This window comes from Solea senegalensis, linkage group LG17, assembly GCF_019176455.1.
Source record: "Solea senegalensis isolate Sse05_10M linkage group LG17, IFAPA_SoseM_1, whole genome shotgun sequence".
Taxonomy (NCBI): Eukaryota; Metazoa; Chordata; class Actinopteri; order Pleuronectiformes; family Soleidae; genus Solea; species Solea senegalensis.
The window spans coordinates 2,010,243-2,029,550 of record NC_058037.1 but is presented as its reverse complement, the minus strand read 5'-3'; the positions used below and the strand labels follow the sequence as shown (position 1 = coordinate 2,029,550).

Below are 19,308 nucleotides of genomic sequence, written 5' to 3'. Positions count from 1 at the left end.
GCAGGTATGCCAGGTTTTAAGCATGTTCAGCTACTTGGAATTCAATAAGCACCATCTTCGCACTGACCTTAGATAAAACATTATCAATTAACCTTTAAATGTGTAACAGTGTCACCTCTAATCTGGGGGTTCACTAAACTTGGTATTCTATATATATATATCTATATATATATAGATATATATATATGTATATGTTAAGGCTGCAACTCAAATCATTTTCCTCATCAATTAATCTGTTGATTATTTACTCAAACAGTTGATGTAAATCAGCATCTTATAAAGGGGAAAAACTTCATTTTGATAGTCCATTGTTGACTCTATTAGTAATCAACATGTATTCAGTAAGATGTCAATTTCAAGTGACAAGAGACATACAATTACCTAACTGCCAGTATGCTAGAGTCAACAATGGACTATCAAAACAAAATGATACCTATAAATGTATTCGTAAAGGTTAAAGTCCACACCCAAAGCAATGTAGAAGGGGTCAATGCCAAAGAAGTCTTCGCCCCACTGGGGTTTCCGTGGCAGGCTGCTGTCATAGACTCTCAGGGCGTCCATCATCTCTTGGTCCAGCTTGGTCATCTTACTCAGCCGCTGTTGAAGGAAGCTCAGGCACAGCCGGCGAGCCAGGAGGGCGTTGTCTGCACTGGACACTGTGGTTCCTGCAAGAAAAAAGGAGACTAAGACCTGATGTCCTTTGAGAGTTAAACTCTCTGTGAAAAAAAAGTCAAGCTTACCAGAGCCAATGCCATCTACGTAGACCAGACACGCGGCGTGAATGAAGGCGGTGACGGTGTCCAGTCTGAGGTCCCACTCTGCTTCTTCTTCATCTTCCATGGCTCCCATGGTCATGAAGCCGTCCTCGTCCCGCTCGCACACAGTGTTGAGGAAGTTGACCCACGACAGGATGTCTCGGACACTCAGGATGCAGCGCCGGCCGAAGTCCTGCTGGGTCAGCCACTCAATGAAGTCCAACATCAGCTCTGCGATATCGCAGCCTGGGATTCACAGAGACATCGGTTGAAAAAAGGCTTCATATTATAGTTGACATTCACCAGTTCACACAAACTCATTCACACAGCACTGCTATATCAACTATGAAAGCTTAACAAATAAATCTCAGTTAAAAGTTTGTTTTTCCACATTTAATGAAGGTAACTTGGGCTGCACTTGTCCAAACTACTTTACCATCGAGTGAGAGGCCAGAGCGCAAGTTATGTTGGACGATGTGAACCAGATCACTTCGACTGTTGCTCTGAGGACACCAGATCTCTGTGAAGCGGTTTCTGAGGGCAGGAGAGAGCTGTGCAAAAACAGAAACACACCTAAGTCAGACAAGACCTGTGACTAATATTACACACTTTTTCTGACTGCACATAATTAATTAAATCCACGATATATACAGTAGATAAATGACAACAACAAAGAAAACAAAGTATGGCCCCTACAGGGATCGATGTTATTAGCACCATGGTCTAAACAAGTGAGCACACTTTAAAATGTGTCAAATCCTCCAGATTCCAGTATTTTATTACCTTATGCTATTGTTGCTATCACTTTCATCCTGAATTATTTTGTCAAGGCTTTTTGTTCTCACCTCCTTCTTGCCAAAGTCTCCTCCAGGATTCATGGTGGCGACCAGGCGGAAACCTGAATCTGCTCTGATCAGCTCCACGTCGTCATTGTCCCCACTGCCCTTCTCTGCCAACACCAGGGACTTCTCTGTCTCTAGAACACTGCAAACACACAACACATTGTCAAAGGGCTTCTCTACATGTGCTTGTATATGGTGCAACCTAACATAAAAGCACAGAGGGCTTTTTTATTTTATTTTATTTATTTATTTATTTTTTAAATAAAATGTCATTGTCAAGTACCACACCCAGGTTTGGTGTGACATTTTTATTTTTTGAGAGGGCTGTGATTTTTAATATTTAATTTGTGCGTCCCTCTATGGTTTTCTTAAATTAACATACATTCCAGTGTCATCTGCACAGAACTGCATATTTTGTCTAAGATATGAACGAAGATTAAATGTGCATGCATAGAAAAACAAGGGGCCAACTATAGTGTTTGGGTAACACCACAAGTTATGAGCGCCACAAAAGGATTACCAATGACTAATAGCATAATGAATCTATTTTTTAATAGGAAATTGGTCCAAAACACATTGTTTAAATATGGCTATCAGTTCTCTATAACCCAAATGATTAATATAGGTAAGTGTATGTTTATGTACATATTATCTATTATTTGCCTTTTATATGTCTTTTTTTTGCAGATACATTTTTTTTAGAAAATGGGTATAGAATATTAAGAAATGAATGAATTCCAGACAATCACTAACTGTCTGTGTGTGTGTGTGTGTGTGTGTGTGTGTGTGTGTGCAAGTACCTGTTGAGTCTTTCGAGTACAGAGTCATCTGCCAAGGAGATCTCATCCATGAGGAACACTCCACCCTCCTTCATGGCCAGCACCAAGGGACCATCATGCCACTGAAACAGTCTGCCATCTTCACCATCCGCCTACACACACACACATTCATTTAGTGATTCTCCCACAAATCCACAAAGTCAAAGATTATAATATGTGTTTCAACAATTAGAATTTGTTTTTCTGCCATTGGCCAAATGTAAGCTTTAATTAGAGTTATTTTGCATCAACATTGAAGGACATTTTAAGGAGATATAGTTAAAAAAAAGTCAGACTCTTTACTGCTGTGGTTAGATCAGTACCTGATGTGTGTGTCTGACGGGTCGCAGGCCTCCCAGGAAGTCAGACGTCTCCATGTGCAGGTGACAGTTGACTGAAAAAAACTTCTGTCCGGTCAAAGCAGCAAACAGCTGGCAGATCGTCGTCTTTCCACATCTGGTGGGGGATAATGATCTTCAATCAGTTTTCTGAGCTTTTATTTTATTGGTCAGTCTGACCAAACGTTTTGTTAGCAACATAAAGTGCTAATTCCTGCAGTACACTTACTAAAAATAGTAATAATTAGACGGTAATATTCTGTATATGTTCTCCAGGTGGAAACGTCTTACCCAGTATCTCCTACAAGCAGGACAGACTCATTGAATCGAAGAGCCCGTCCCACCAGCACAGCCAGTCTCCTCATGCCGTGTGTCCACACCACATGCCGGAACTCCTCTGGAACTCCAGCAATGCTGTCGATGAAGGGACCTGCGAATCAGATCATCAAGACAACACCAGAGTGAGTTTAGAAGACAATCAACGTGCTCATTCACAATCATTTCCTTTGTTTGCAGTGTCCAATCTATCTTAGTTGCTGTTAGAGATTATAAAGCACTCTTTCAATAATGCTAATGCTAAATATGAAATGTACGGCTCCCAATCAGCATCACATTGTGGTAAACAGAAAGATGGAAACAACAAAGCTAGAACTTCTCGTATTTACTGTACGTGCACAAATGTGAACTTAACTGACCAAGGGAAATTGTTTCTGCTTATTTTAATGTTAAACAATCATTCTTTGCAGTAGTAGATTGTGCGGCAACATGAGACAATAACATAGTGTTCCAATAAAATGAAAAGATGTCATTTAAATACATTTAGAAATAGAGACTTAAAAATTGGTTTAATAACGATAACAAACTATGCAACCTAAACTTAAAGAATGTGCTCCAGCAAAATATGTATACATGCATATTCTCTATTTATACCCTACTTTATATCACATTAATAATTCATGGTGTTTATAATGCAAGCCTACTATTTATTCCTTTAACTTTTTACTATGTCGACTGCTGCAACACAGCAAATTTCCCCATTATGGGAGTCATAAAGTATAATCGTATCTCGGGCTGCAACGGCTAACAAGCTCTCTGATTTTTCAGCTTCTTAAATGTGAATATTTCCTGGTTTCTCTGCTCCATATAACAAAGAAGTCATTAAAACTGAACATTTTGGTGTGTGGAAACATTTTTACATTTAGGAACATAATCATTTCAAGGTTTCGAAAACAACTAATCAATTAATCTAGAAAACAATCGACAGATTAATTGATTAAGAAAGTTATCATTAGTTATAGCCCTAATCTGATTTTATAGAATGAAATGTGGAGTTCTACTCACTGAATTGGCTGGTCACCTGTTTCTGAGAGAACAGGTTTTCAGGAGTAACTATCCGCTTGAAGTGCTTCTCCAGGATGGACAAAATGATGGCCTCTTCCTCCGGCTTCCTGACACGCCCTGCCAGCAGCATGTAACCTGAAGAAAAGGATGGATTTTCATTGAACTAATGGTGCAAATTGTATAAAATTTAGACCTTTTTCCTTCCAAATAAAAATGGATATACATCAGAAAATCAGCATTTTGAACCCTGTCCTAAAGGAGAACAGAGGCAACATCAAATTCTCAAGCTCTTAACTCCAAAATTAATGTTCTGCATTGTAATGTGTAAGTTGTTAGCTTCTTATTGGCAAGAAATGAACACAATAGCTTTCTCTTGGGGCCAACCACAGTCATATATCATAATAATAAAAACTAACCGAGGGTTTCAAATGACCCACATAGGTATAGGAATAGAAACATTGAAACACAGCCTCACCATCATCAGCCAAATGCTGTAGCCAGTCCTGAGATTCCTGCGACTGTTCCTCCAGCCTGTACCGGTCTGCCCAGCGGAACAGGTCTCTGAGGGTGATGAAGCCATGTTTCCCCGCAAACACGGAGGATCCTCTGCGTAAAGACTGGATGAGAGGGATGCATTTGTTAACACACTCAGGATAGCGGCAAAACAGACGTTAAAATGACTACATCAACAAGGAAGGCAGGTAACTTACCTGAAGGTCTTGCATGACCTTGACCAGCTTGGTGCAGTAAGATGGCGGCAGGTGACACCTCTGGTTGAGGATGGTCTCCAGTTCTCCACTGGGCAGCTCATCAAAGTGCAGCTCAACGAAGCGGTTCCTGAAAGCCCTGGAGAGAACCTGAAGGTCCACAGGAAAACTTACTTTCAGATGTAGTTTGACAGAGAAAAATACAATTAGTTTAACCAGAATATATAATAATTCATGATAAATATAAATGATTAAAACCAAATACAATCCCTGCCTCCTCAAAGTTATGGTAGCAGTTAGAAAACAGCCACAACATAACACACTCACTGCCCCATGACCAACTTCTATGTTTTTAAACAGATGATAACCTACTTTTCAAATTTGAGAATTATCAGATTAATCATTTCATTTAATCTTTTTTGTGTGCATTTTTAATACTTCATCATTCTTATTAGTGTAGCTTTATATTTATGGCCCTGATATATGAAAATACAAATTCTACTTTTATGAAGCTTATGTCCTATTTTAGTTCCACTGAAGACATGGCAAACCATTTCATTATAGCCAACTGTGGTAGTGATAGTAATATTACACTGTGTTGCATCTTATTAACCTATTCTCATTCTGGCTTTTTCCTAGGCTATAAGGTCTAGGGATGCACAATATAAACATCCCCTATATAATGATGCAGCAGCAGCCAAACACCTCTAGTAATCTCGACATTTTCTGAGACAGATTATATGCTTCAATTTATAAGCATTTATAAGCAGGGCTGCAAGGGATGCATTTCCATAATTAATTAATCCGTTGAGTCTTTCCTCAATTAATCGAGTATACTTTTGGTCCATAAAATGTCAGAAAGTGTTGATCAGTGTTTCCCATACCTGGAAATGATGACGTCTGTGGACAAATGTGTTTTGTCCACAAACCAAAATCATTTTTTTGCAAAGAAATCAGAAAATATTCACAGTTAAGAAGCTGAAAAATCAGTCAATTAACTGTTGCAGCCCTACAAATAATTACCCATAATTATCAGCTAACCACAGATGCTGTGTACCCAAAACATGGTGAAACAGCTCATCGCAAATGTCCCTAAGAGGGGTTATCTAATGGCATGGTATGGATACAATACCTTTCTGCCACCATAGAGACCGGGGGGATTCTGAGTAGCAAACAGCTTGAATCTAGGATGAGCCTTGATGACTTCCTGTGTCTCGGCCACAAACAGCTCCCTGTTGTCATCGAGCAGTCTGTTGAGAGCCTCCAGGACATCGGTAGGCGCGAGGTTCAGCTCGTCCAGGATGATCCAGTAGCCTTTCCTCATGGCGTCGATCAGAACGCCTGGAGCAGAGACACAAGCGAGTTACATTAGTCTGAGGAGGAGCCATAGTTCAGAAGTGGACATAAGGATATGTTATACATTGGGAGTCACTATAAATGATTGTACTTAAATGTTTGTTTGACAGAATGCGAATGAGAAAAAAATGGTCATTATGCTGAAATCATTCACTTAATAAATCTATATTTTAAAGGGTTATTCATAATGTATTCTCCATATAGAACAGTACAGGAGCATTGCCATGAGCCCTGCAGACTGGTGGATTTAATGCCATTCCTAAGGAATATAGTTCATGTCTGATGTGTAAAACTGATGAGACAATGAAATTCATTATTTATGAGGATAGAAGGAATCTTCTTTTTAGTAAAATGTCCTCTATAGAGTTCCTTTGGTTAGATATGTGCCATGTTTTACAGATAATTTGTTTTGATTTGCCAGCTTAATTATTTGTATTTGTTCTTACTTAGTTTTCTTACTCTATATCTTTTAAAATGTATTGTGAACTATCAGGCACAAAAACAAATCCAGTTACTGGTTTTATTGTTGTGGATCAGTTTGTGATACAAATAGCAGCTCTATGTCTCCATGACAGCCCATGGCCCATAGGGAAGGAAATGGGATGACTGGAGGGTCACCGGTTCAAATTCAACGGCTGTGGTGCCCCTGATCAAGGCACCTGATACCCCATTGCTCCCCTGGCACAAACAAGTGCTTCCAACTGCTCCTGTACCATTTGTGTGTGCTCACTATTGGTGTATAAAGAGGATGGATAAATACCATCACCATAAAGTATCCGTGTGACGGCATTAAAACGCTGCCGACTTGACAAATCCTCGTACCCTCTTTGAACACCAGCTTGCCGCTGTTGTCTGATGAGTAGCAGCCTATGTACTCCTGGATGTCGGTGTGCTCGTGGTTATTGATTCTCACACACTGGTTTCCCGTGGCTGTAGCCAGCCAGCAAATCAGGCTGGTCTTCCCCACGGATGTCTCTCCCTGGATCAGCACTGGGTGAGTCCTGTGACACAGACACATGAGGACAGAGAGAGGGAGAGTGAGAGGAGCACAGGCGACTGATGAGTCATGAGCTCAGTTTAGAATGATGTTGTAACCTGAGTGAGCCAAATTAACCTAAATGATTATTGAGTGTTGACAAGAGACTGCTGAGTCATACATCTGTCTGTGTTTGTTATAGTGCAATAGTAGCACCACCAGATCGTAGACTGATCAAATGTGAAACCCACTGTTATCCATCAGCTTTGTACTTTAAAACCTTTTAACCTCTCAGGAGCTACATGGTGCTTTATATTAGGGATGCTATCCTGACATAAACTAATGCGATCCTCCAGACAGTGGAGTCTGTCATTAACGACAAACTGACATTTGAAAATCATATCAATGATGTGTTTAAAAAAATACAAAAAACACAAACACCTGTAACTTGTTCGCAAGCTTTGCCATTTTAATGTCCATTGTACTTTGATGACAATGTTTTATTCATGCTTTAATGGATCGATCCTGACCTTCACTCTCACCAGTTGTTATGGCCTTCTATTTTGAAAGAACAAAAATAGACTTCAAGGTATTGTGAAGGTGTGACGCAAAGTGGCAGGCACTACTTTAAACAATCTTACACAACTTTATGGACAATTCTTGCTGACCCGTCCTCCTTCACAAAACAACATCCATGAACATTCTCCTTGGTCTTTCTCTATTCCTCCTGCCCAGTAGCTCAATTTTCAACATCCTTTTTCCAATATAATCACTATCCCTCCTCTGCATGCGACCAAACCATCTCAACCTTGACTCCTTTACTTACCGTATTTTCCGCACTATAAGGCGCACCTAAAAACCTCAAATTTTCTCAAAAGCCGACAGTGCGCCGTATAATCCGGACGAGACGGAGCCGGGCATGTTGGATCCCGTATTCGCCCAACTGTTTAATTCGGACACTGAAGAAGAAGAATTCGAGGGATTCGCGGATGAGGAATAACTTGATAAAGTGAGCTTTACATGTTTATTTTGTGTGTTGTGTTGTGTGACATTAACGTTTGAGCAACGTTGAGTTATTTATATATTGTTATTGCTTTGCACTATTTCGAGTGTTACTATATTGTGATAGCACTAACGTTTGATTTATCGTAACAGTATCAGACTGTTTTTATACGTGTTTATTGAATCCAGGAAAAGTTCCCCTCCACTATGTGATATAAATGTTGCACTACATGTTATACCCTGCTGTTGTTAAAAGATAAACGAAATACCACATCACATAAAACAGCTGTTTATTCATGTTGGGAGTAAACGGAGTTGTCAGAACGCTGGTTTGTAATCTATAAATAAAGTTTGACTGACCTATCTGACTGTTTTGTTGACATTCCCTTTAGCGCAGCTCCATCTAATGAATGCATAACGTAACCCCAGCCTCTACTGTAGCGTCTATTCTAGGCGCCTTATAATGCAGTTCGCCTTATATATGGACAAAGTTTTAAAATAGGCCATTCATTGAAGGTGCGCCTTATAATCCGGTGCGCCTTATAGTGCGGAAAATACGGTACTTTATCTCCAAACCGCTGAACCAGAGCCGTCCCTCAAATATGGTCATTTCTAATCCTGTCCATCCTGGTCACACCCAACGAAAATCTCCTGCTGTCTTTTAGACAGTGCCACTGTCTCCAAACCATACATCATAGCAGGTCTCAGTATAGACCTTCCCTTTCACTATGCGGCCATCTTTCTGTCACACATCACCCCTAACACTCCACCCACTCCACCCTGCCCACACTCTCTTGTGCACTGACCATTACTTTGGATGGTTGACCCAAGGTAATTAAACTCATCCACTTTCGCTACCTCTACTCCTTGCATCTTCACTGTACCACCCGTCTCAGCAGGCTCGACACACTGTATACTCCACAAAATAAAATTGATCAGAGTCTTTGAATGCATCTTGTTAGCAGCTGAATATGGGCATTTCAAGCTAAAATGCTATTCAATATTTTCAATTCTTCCATTGTGTTTGCCTCTTTCATGTCTCAACAAGACAGTGCAACTTTGTACAACGCTAACAACAGAGTTTGATGTGAGAAATCTTGATGTGTCAGCACAGAGTCCTGACCACAACACTATCCAAAAGCTTTGCAGTGGAACAGGACACAGGCAGTGACAGCAGCATTGGTCCTCATCACTAATGCTCTTAGGAGATCAACATGTCAGCTGTCCTTAACAGAAGTCAAACACACAGGCATAAACTAATCATTTGCCACACAGCTGGTCACTTGCCTGCAGGGGACTTTAATCCACCCACATTTTATCCTGATGCACCACTGATGCATTCTTCCACAAAAGGGCCAGAGTGAGCCCCATCTGTCAAAATTAGCAGTTTGGACATTGATAAATGCACCCATTGATTGGGGAGACAAGGGGTCAAGCTGTGACAGCTTTCCTACCCTGTAGATACGACTCTGGCGAGGTCTCGGAGGTTGAGCTTGACTGAGGGGGTGAGGATGTAGCTGGGGTTCACGGCTGGTTCTATATCACCCTGGGACACCCAGTAGCCCTCCACATCCACACAGCGCTGGCCCGCAGGTGCTGGGATCGGCTGTAAGGAAAATAAGAAATTCTGAAATATTCCACAGAATATATAGAATATAGACAGCTCAGTAGTAGAGTGAGTCATCTTTCAACTCGAAGCTTGTGGGTTCGATTCCCAGCTAGTCTAAATGTTGCAAAATATAGGTGAATAGCAAAATTGTAGTGCTAAGCAGCTTTGAGTGGTAATCAAGACAGAAAAGCATAAATACACACCATTTACCATAATGACAAAAAGGAAAACCGGTCATCACAATGACTCAAGATAGATTAATCAATGTTCTGCTATTTTAGATGAGGAAAAATCCCAAGAAACAAAAAGAAAACTATTGCTTTTCAATGGACTACTACATTAATAATGCAACATCATGGTTGCAAGCTGCTGTTAAACCCCAAAGAAGAAGAAGAAGAAGAAGAAGAAGAAGAAGACTGTGTGAATGTCTTACTTGTTTGAGACACTTTGTGTTTCCCATCAGGATGTGCTGACACACCAGTTTCTGGACCAGTGGGTGAGAGCTTCTGTCCAGCTGAGTCAAGAAGCTCAGGCAGAAACCCTGAAACCATCAAACACAGAGACCGTCGATGCACAGAACATGTGTGCGATGGAAAATCAAACCTGAATTCAGCAGCTTTCATCTCAACTCGCACTTTAAGGAGATAATTGCTCTGTAGTCCCTACCTCGTAGAGTGAGCGTTGTACACTCTTGCATGGGTTTACTGCCACATACTTCAGAGCCCTGCACAGAGTGCGCAGGCTGTAGTGTGGTCTATGTCCTGTCCCGTCCACCAGGTGTAAGTTGGCCTCCTTTCGTACTGCCAAGTAAAAACTGCACACAGAGGCAGTGATTTTTTTGATGTCAGCACTGACTCCAACAGAGTTATGTTGACTTTAACTGCTGTAATGTAACGATAAAAGCAAACCTTATGATGCCACTGATGACAGTTCTGTGTGGGTTCAGGTGTTTGAGGTAGTCTGAAACCAGAATGCGTAGGTCACCCTCGTTCTCCAGCTCATCCACATACAGCTCAGTGAACCTGTGACACACCGACCAAGAAACGAAATGTTAGTTATTGCTGTTTTTAAACATTTTGTTCCCTCTTCAACATCTTAAACAAATACAACTGCTCTAAAAAGCTATGAAATAAAATAAAATATTCAATCAGTCACCTGTTCCTGAGCCCCAGGGGCAGGTTCCTCTTCCCCACGTCAGTAGCTGGGTTCATGCAGGCAAAGAGTCTGAAGTCTGGGTGGCGAACCAGGGGTTCTTTGGTTTAAAAACAAAATATAACAATTTTATCGACAGTCTCAGGAAACCACACAAACTAAAAGAGAAAAGACATAAATCACTTTAGTGTCAGTGAATGCCAAAAAAGCCTGTTTATTTCTGTATTCAGGCTTTTAACAGGCACAATATCACATTTTCACTACACAATTATAATGCCAAAAGAATTCAATTAGTTTAAGGATAATGATTAAATGATTAGTTGTTTGGTCATAAAATGTATACTAAATGGTATATTGTATATTGATAAATGATACATAATTACATTTTAGTGATTTATTTGTTATATGGAGCAAAGAAACCTGGAAATATTCAAATTTCAAAATGGAAAGAAAAATCATAGCGCACTAATAATCGATTATCAAACTAGTTGGCGGTTCATTTAGTAATTGAATCATTGCAGCCCGAATAATATTCTTTTTTTTACTTGAAAGATATTGTAAACCAATGCATTAGGACACAAGTAAGACATTAAGGAGTCATGAAAATATCCTTATTTCTCTTTTGGATCTGTGGTTAGGAAAAGTAGTGACTGCATAGTTTTGGCAAAACATGTATATAACTGTTATATAACATGTAAGACTGCCATCAAGTTCTAACAAATGTGTAATGACCTGTGATTTGTTCACATAAAATAAGTACTCTCTTTTTATTTTACTCCCCACGGATGAGAACATGCACTCAGTGCGCCCAGATGTTCCAAGCTATGAGTCCTCACCAGTGTCTCCACGGTCCAACAGCACCAGAGATCCAGCGCTGCCCTCTAAGAGTCCACTCAGACACTCCAAAGTCTCTGCTGCTGCCAGATTGATTTCATCCAGCAGGACCCAGTGTCCCTTCTTCACAGCCTGAGCCAGTGTTCCCTACAGAGCATACAGAAAAACACAGAGCACAGCAGGGTCAGAACTGCTGCACCAAGGATGTAAAGAAATATAGCTCAGGTTAAATAAAAGTATTGTGTAAAACGGTCTAAGGAAAGTGTAGCAGCTAAAAACAAAAGAGACTCAGAGTTCCTTTCAACCTGGCTTTTAAAATAAGAGACAATGACTTTGGCTTTTTATGATATCTTTCATTCTATTAGTTAACTCTACAAAATAAAATACATGTTTCAATGTTATTTTTTAGTTTTGGTAGTCATTCCACAAACGTCGTGATAAATAAGTGGTAACAGGAAGTAGTCACAATTCATACAGAACAAATGCAGTTTACAATTACAGATCGAGTACTGACAGTTGTTATGTGGTTTGTGCTTTAACCATTATTGTACACGAGGATTTCCCTTTGAGGACCTTTCTGAGCGCATTACCTCCACAAAGGCAAAGACCATGGCCGCCTCACAGGCTCGGATCTGCTGCTGCGTCTGACTGAGTTTTGCAGCCAGCGCCTCCCACTGCTCCTGCAGCAGAGAAGCTGCACAAACACAAACACGATATCAGTCGTCCATTATGCAACAGCAGTGACAGTGAAACTGACTCTCATCACTGTTGCTTCATACCATTGGATTTCTCCTGCAGCTCGCTGGTGAGAGCGGACTTGCAGACGTGGTCCATGAGTTTGAGCAGATCCTGCCAGCGCTTGCCCCTGAAGCAGGTCTGAACGTGACCCAGGAAGGTCAGGTTCTGCTTCCTCGAGTAGGTCTGGGAGAACAGGTCCTCAAAGGCTTCACGCAGAGGAAGCAGGAGCTGCTTGTGGTCTACTGGTTTGTACCTACAGCAGACAGAAAAGTCTCACATTTTTGCATCAACACAAAGACAAAGTCCAGAACTGTACATAAAGAGGAAAAAAAAAATCTGATTTGCAGTCAGAACACAAACTGACCCAAAATCCCAAAAAAATAAATAAATTAAAAAAAACAGCGTGTAAGACACCGTCTGTGGGCCACTCACCCTCCCAGCAGGTCAGCTGTGTCGCTCTGCTGGTTCATGTTCACAACCCGCAACCTGTGTCCTGGATTAAACACACAAAAGAGCATTATGGACTCAGGATCAAACTACCGACGTTGAGTTGAATGGACAAACCTCTGCACCAGCAGCTGGCTCACCTGTGACTCTGGCCAGGTGCTGGACAGTGGAGGTCTTTCCAGTTCCTGTCTCTCCAACCAGAAGTACAGGTTCACCTTTGGACATGCACACCGCCAGCTGTTCCAGCAGCACAGCAGAGGGTCGAGTGGCAGCAAATGTCTGGTTGTCCCTGTTCATGGTGATATGCACATTTTTAATGTGAACACAACGGCCTGCATGAGTTGTAGATTATGGCTGGAGCATTGTGCTGAAATCATCTTATTTATACTATAATATATTAATTGGATACATTTTTGAAGTGTGGTCGTATGAGGAAGTTATAATAACATATGAGGTGTTAATCCCCTGCTGCCTTCATCAGTAAGTTCAAATCTGTTATTTTTTGACTTAGGTGTTTAAAATACTTTATTTAGAGATATCCAAGTGGCTCAAACTTAGCAAAAGGCAAGCTAAAAACACAGATTTTGGGCATGGGGCTTGAACACCACAGTTAGCACCAACTTTGTATCAGTAAGTCATCCAAACATACTTCAAAAAACTTCAATTATCAATAAACTGCTCCTTTGTGTGCACTGCTTACAACATATTGCACACAATTATCTCAGTTTTTGGATGCAACAAAAAAAATAAACAATCACACTTCCTGTGTGTCCACTCTAAAGTTTGACACGCACTCATATTGGACTGAAAGAATCAATGTTCATTTTTAGGCATGTACTTGTTGAACCATTAGGTGGCTTTGTTTACCATATTGTGGTTTGAAATCAATACAATGTTTATTCAATTTAGCAGCAGGGGTCCTATTTGGTCCTGCATGCACGGTGTAAACATGGGTCAAAGGGGTGAGGCTGGGGGGGAGGGGGGGGCGGTAGACAGGATGTCCCACTTACAAATTCAGCTGCACAGCTTCAGTCTGCTTTCGATCCAGAGTTACTCTGCCCACCGAGACCTGCAGCTCAGTCAGCGAGATGCCAGGTTGATACAACTGGCAGAAGTGCTGGGCCTGGAGACACACAGTAGACAGGAGTTTTAGTTTATTATTTATTTTATTATTATAGTTCAAAAAACATACTATTACAGAATTTTTTTTTTATTTTGCTTAAAAAGTGGTTGTCGAAACCTTTTCTTTGGAGATGTTGAGTTTGCTTCCGATGGCCTCAGCCATTTGAAGTCGACTTTCAGGACGAGACAACATGGCTGTGAAGCAGTCAAGAGCCTGACAAGAAGAAAGGGACAGATGTACAGAATCACTGCGATTTGTCATATTTCACTCACAGGGGTTACGTAAGACAGACACTTATTTATTTCCTTATTTGTAAACACACCAACTTACCTCTTGGAAGACATGTTGTGCTGTGGCAGAGGAGGTGCTGTCAAAGTTGACACTGATCCGCTCACACCATTTCAGTAGGTCCCTAAAAGGAGGGAGATGAAAAGAAAATGAACATTGTGTTTCGAATGACATTTCTCGGTAATAATAATAATCATTAGTGGAGAAAAACATCAATTACAATCTCCTAATGGTCATGCTAGGATGCTAAAGCAGTTGGCGATACACAAACGAGAGCATTTTTCCTGGCTCTACAAAGATCCTGATCAACGGCAGATTGTGATTAGTTAAAAAATATTAAACACTATCAATGTAAACCATAATGTACAGATGTGTGGCATCTAGGGGTGAAGTTGCATATCGCAGCCAAATAAATATCTTTTGCAAACATACATGGTAGTCCAACTGTATGGAAGAGAACCCTCTCTATAAATGGCTAGCTCAGAGCTAACAAAAACACCAAAAGTAGTGCAGTATGTTAGAATAAAGTGGCCTGGAAAATATGAATAAAAAAATGACAACTGTGGAGTAAATACTGAAAACTGTTTCTCTCCAGTGTTCGGTTCAGGAAGAAAATGATGATTGATACAGAAGCGCGTATGTTAATATTCTGTACAAACACCGTCAAACAGCAAATGTTTATATAAAAGTTGCATACTACAGCTTTAAATGTGTTAAATTTCTGTTAAAAGATTCCAAATCTTCTCTGTGACCTACATCAGCATATATAGGCATCATAAGCTGAGCAATAAAGTCAATTACACTGATTCATACAGACATGGCGACTGGTCAACACACCACAGTGACAGCTTATGGAAAAAAAAATAATGATAATTCCACCAGTATCTGGGTGCTGTTTCCCTGAGTGAGGAGAAATTTATAAAGGCGTTATCTAATACACATCCCCTGGTGTGACCTGGAGAATCTGTTGTCCAGAGGACAGTCCAGTCAATAATCTATCGAGCACAGCAGCGGCTAGTGGAAAGCTAATTAAAGGCGGCTGGTAGTTTTGACTGGGATGGGGGTGAGGGGTCTGACAGATTCAAAGTTTTGTGACCCTGTTCAGGCGCCCAATTAACATCCGTCCTCAGTGTTATGATCGGATGCTGACAGCCTTAAGTAAGACTGTTCATACCTGCATGAAAATGCATCCTGGATGCTGTTGTCATGACTACTCACACTGCTGTCTCATGAAATAATTGCAAATAAAGCTTTATTCTCTGATTACTTAGGATCCACACAGCTGATGACCAGAATTACTGCCCAGTTTAGATACACATGCCTAAAAACCTCTTTCTTTTTTTCACAATAACTGGAAACTATGACATAATCGTCAAACAACCAGTCATTTTCCGACATTGTGTGGACCAAATATGTATGAATGAATAATTTAGAAAATAATAAAATTATCTTCGGTTGCAGCCCCACTGGAAAACATTTGGGAAAAAGTAAAAACCCAGCAAAGCAATATACTGTATTGATTTGAAGATTTGAACATTGAGTTCATGTTTTTTTTTTTGGAAATGTTCTAAATTACATATAATACCTTGAATGGATTAACTCTGTTTTTTAAAAAAAAAACATTAAAATGAGTTTAACAAACCATTTTCTGCCATGAAAACATACTTGAAAACGCACAAATAAAAAAGAAGGGGGGTAGAGAGTTAGAGTGGGTGCAGGTCTGACCTCAGTGACAGAGCTCTCCCCTCCAGCTGTGTGCTTTTGCTCTCAGTCTTATGCTGCTGGGTCTCGTCGCTGGGCGTCAGGGTTTGGAGGCTGTTCGTGTCGGACTCGGTGTGTCTCTCACCAGTCAGCTGACAGTAGATATCCAGGAGACGATCTGCCACCATGGTCAGCCCAGGATACCTGCTGATGAGCACCTACACGGACAGAGACATCGGTTTGAACTGAGGGTAGAGGAGTCGGTGTTCTCAGAACATACTGTTGAGAAATAGTACAAACACACACCTTCTTCAGCTCTTCTCTTGTCATGTTGCCCATTTGCAGCTTGGTCCAGTACTTGTCCAGCAGCGCTGCATGAGAGTTCTGTGGCTTGTGCCAGCTGCCACCACTGCAGTATATCCTGCAATTAACAAGCACCAATTATTTGTTACTTTTTTTTTTTTTTTTAAATAAAAACAGTAAGTTTATAAATAGTAAGCTAATAAAATGGACATGTCTTTGTTAATGAAAATAATAATAACTTCCAACAGCTTTGATGGCATTTTGGTTCTGGTGAATCATCACTTCCTCAACCACATCTGATGAGCACATACGTATAAATGCAATTATCAACCATTTCCTTCAACAATTTCTTTTGTACACATTAAAATTTGCATAAATATAAACTTAATGGAAACAGTTTAGTCCATGTCTCCTCACACTCATGGTCAGACAGTGAGCATGTGCATTTTGTGGACACTGAAATACAACAGCTGATAATGATCATGTCACAACAGAGTCAGTTCAGGCTCACATTAGCTAGGATTCCATTCAAATGTAATCACATTTTAACCATATTTTCAAACATTTTGGTGAAAGAAAATGCTTCAAACTAAGCACAGCACGATGCAATAGTCAGGGCCACAGATGGATAAAAGGCAAAACTTGATGCTGTAAATAAAGACAGCTGTTGATTCTCATTCCTTCTTCAATCTAATACTGTTGTGATATTTTCTTTTTGGAATAAGTCAAGCAATGTTGTAGTTTCCCCATCATTTCTGTGCTTCAATTCTGGTTTATGAATTATAATTCCAGATTACACATGTGCATAAAAGCAGGCAGATGGAAATATAGCGAGTGTAAAACTAGACAACAGATCGACATTTAGACATCATATCCCTACCTTCTTGTTGCAAAGAACTGAAATCCAGGCGCAACATCGATGCAATCCTCCCTTCCTGGGATCATCAGCTTTTTATTCTCCATCAAAGGCAGAAGCACAGAGATCTAAAAACAGAATACGTCGTGGATTTTGCTGCTGTTTGGTGCAAAAACTCAGTTCAGAAATATATTGTGAGAAGTTCAAGCTGAGGTTGACAGCGAAAAAAATATGAAGCTGCAATTCTATGGAGATCTCAACAAGTTTGAACCCACCACATCAAGAGGTGCATGGTCGATGTCTTCTAGGAGGATCCAGTGGCCTTTGGAAACAGCTTGTGTCAGTGTTCCTGGCTGCCACACAAACTTCCCGGGAATGTCAGTGCAACGATACATCCCCAGCAGCATCTGGAACACAAACGCATTAAAAAAAGATTCTCCCCTTCATTTCACCTCCATTGAATGTTAAATACTGCAGCTAATGTGAATTAAAATCTCTCTCTTTGTCATTTACACAACCACACTGACAGCAGACACATCTGAACACTCAGACACATTAAGAACATCATTTTGTTCTTGCAAACAAACATGTTGTCAGTTTCAATTTGCAAAAAGGGCCGGAATGTCTGAACATATGTGGTCAGAGGGGACACATTTCAATGCCAGGTGTGAAGAGTTAAATTTAACTGTCCACATGTGATTGGATCAGTGAGGACAGATGTAAACACCAGGTCTGGGCTTATTGTAGTAGTGTTGTCTGTGTGGTATTTCCTGTTCAGATTTCATCTTACGTCTCCCTGCTGACCATTGATAACAGGATGATTGGGAGTTGATTGGCTATGAATTGAATCCCCTCTTCTCTTGCTCTCTCACCTTGCTGTCAGTTTGGTCCCCGAGCTGGACCTTGAGAATCTCTGTAGCTTTTGTGTGTCCTGTGATGGCGGCCATGAACTCTACCAAGGCAGTTTTACCACATCCGATGGGGCCCTCGAGGAGCACGGGCTTCTGGGAAGCTACAGCCAGTGCCAGTCGTCGCAGGTTGCGACAGGTTGAATCCACCAGCACCAGATCCTTTTGGTTCACCTATGAACAGAGCTCAGTGTGATCGTTCTTTCTTTTTATAAGCAAAGACTTGTTTGAATGAAAGCGTAGATACCTGCTCAGCTTGTCTAGGAACCATCCTGGGAAGTACAACACCACACACTGCTACAACATTCAGGGAAAGGTCCTCAGATACCACCTGACCCCTGGTATATTTATTTGCTTTCTCCTGGCGCCACATCACTGAGCCCTGATTGGCTAGAACCAGAGCCTTTTCTACCTCCAGCTGCTGAGTTTCTTCCAACGCTCTAAAAAGGAAAGACCAGACAAGCAGCTTAGACAGCAGAATCTTGGCATTAAATAATTAATTACAGCGAGTAATACATTTAGTAGTTTACAAACGTGTAATGTCATAAAAGATGTCTTTCTTCTTTAAAAATTATGATTCACTTTATCCAATTATTCACCAAACTGAAATATTACCACTGTTTTAAATCTATCAGAAGTTCTCATTTACAAATGTGGCATTCAAACTAATCTTCCATCACAATTTTGTCTAAATACATTACAGCGTTTAAAATAAAAACTTAATACATACTTAATTTTCATGTGCAGGATCTCCTCGTTCGATAGCACCTTTCTCAAAAAGATGGTTTTCTGGTTATCAGTCATGTGAGAGACCAGTGCTAAACAATGGGCTGTGTACCTGTAAGCAGAAAAATGTAACATGGACCAAAGGCCATATGATTATTGCTGTGAGGGTTAAATGTGAAAAACCAAGAAATGAGAGTAACAAAAGAAAAGTGTAAATTGCAGAAAAAATAATAGATCTATTTGGTTTAGTTACTACTTTCCTGACAGTAAAATAGTAATAATAATAATAATAACAACAATAACAATTATGATACAAGTTGAGTTTCTTGACTTTCAAGAAACTTGCCTTTGCAGTAAACATCATTGACTTAAACTGATGCAGACATAATGAACATTCTGTTAATTGGTTATAATACTCTGTTTCCTGGACATTACAATAACATGAAAATGTGGTAATATTATTTTCTAACTATCACACTATTTTAACA

At 40.3% G+C, this 19,308-nt stretch overlaps 1 protein-coding gene across 1 annotated transcript in view; it reads right to left on the bottom strand.

Moving 5' to 3' along the window:
* mdn1 (midasin AAA ATPase 1) overlaps nucleotides 1-19,308 on the bottom strand; it is a 57,733-nt gene that overhangs the window by 36,255 nt on the left and 2,170 nt on the right. Inside the window, exons 4-35 of the mRNA XM_044049169.1 lie at nucleotides 18,825-18,932; nucleotides 18,342-18,534; nucleotides 18,059-18,268; nucleotides 17,462-17,593; nucleotides 17,211-17,314; nucleotides 16,334-16,448; nucleotides 16,052-16,245; nucleotides 14,369-14,450; nucleotides 14,156-14,251; nucleotides 13,926-14,038; nucleotides 13,056-13,204; nucleotides 12,901-12,961; nucleotides 12,510-12,721; nucleotides 12,321-12,424; nucleotides 11,733-11,877; nucleotides 10,900-10,996; nucleotides 10,653-10,766; nucleotides 10,411-10,558; nucleotides 10,178-10,285; nucleotides 9,590-9,741; nucleotides 6,980-7,158; nucleotides 5,934-6,142; nucleotides 4,805-4,951; nucleotides 4,570-4,711; nucleotides 4,095-4,229; nucleotides 3,045-3,183; nucleotides 2,739-2,871; nucleotides 2,398-2,528; nucleotides 1,601-1,739; nucleotides 1,192-1,306; nucleotides 741-1,001; nucleotides 468-665 (exon numbers count right to left, since the gene is read on the bottom strand). Coding sequence (XP_043905104.1) covers nucleotides 468-665; nucleotides 741-1,001; nucleotides 1,192-1,306; nucleotides 1,601-1,739; nucleotides 2,398-2,528; nucleotides 2,739-2,871; nucleotides 3,045-3,183; nucleotides 4,095-4,229; nucleotides 4,570-4,711; nucleotides 4,805-4,951; nucleotides 5,934-6,142; nucleotides 6,980-7,158; nucleotides 9,590-9,741; nucleotides 10,178-10,285; nucleotides 10,411-10,558; nucleotides 10,653-10,766; nucleotides 10,900-10,996; nucleotides 11,733-11,877; nucleotides 12,321-12,424; nucleotides 12,510-12,721; nucleotides 12,901-12,961; nucleotides 13,056-13,204; nucleotides 13,926-14,038; nucleotides 14,156-14,251; nucleotides 14,369-14,450; nucleotides 16,052-16,245; nucleotides 16,334-16,448; nucleotides 17,211-17,314; nucleotides 17,462-17,593; nucleotides 18,059-18,268; nucleotides 18,342-18,534; nucleotides 18,825-18,932 — 4,565 coding nt within the window. The remainder of the gene's footprint in view (nucleotides 1-467; nucleotides 666-740; nucleotides 1,002-1,191; nucleotides 1,307-1,600; nucleotides 1,740-2,397; nucleotides 2,529-2,738; nucleotides 2,872-3,044; nucleotides 3,184-4,094; nucleotides 4,230-4,569; nucleotides 4,712-4,804; nucleotides 4,952-5,933; nucleotides 6,143-6,979; nucleotides 7,159-9,589; nucleotides 9,742-10,177; nucleotides 10,286-10,410; nucleotides 10,559-10,652; nucleotides 10,767-10,899; nucleotides 10,997-11,732; nucleotides 11,878-12,320; nucleotides 12,425-12,509; nucleotides 12,722-12,900; nucleotides 12,962-13,055; nucleotides 13,205-13,925; nucleotides 14,039-14,155; nucleotides 14,252-14,368; nucleotides 14,451-16,051; nucleotides 16,246-16,333; nucleotides 16,449-17,210; nucleotides 17,315-17,461; nucleotides 17,594-18,058; nucleotides 18,269-18,341; nucleotides 18,535-18,824; nucleotides 18,933-19,308) is intronic.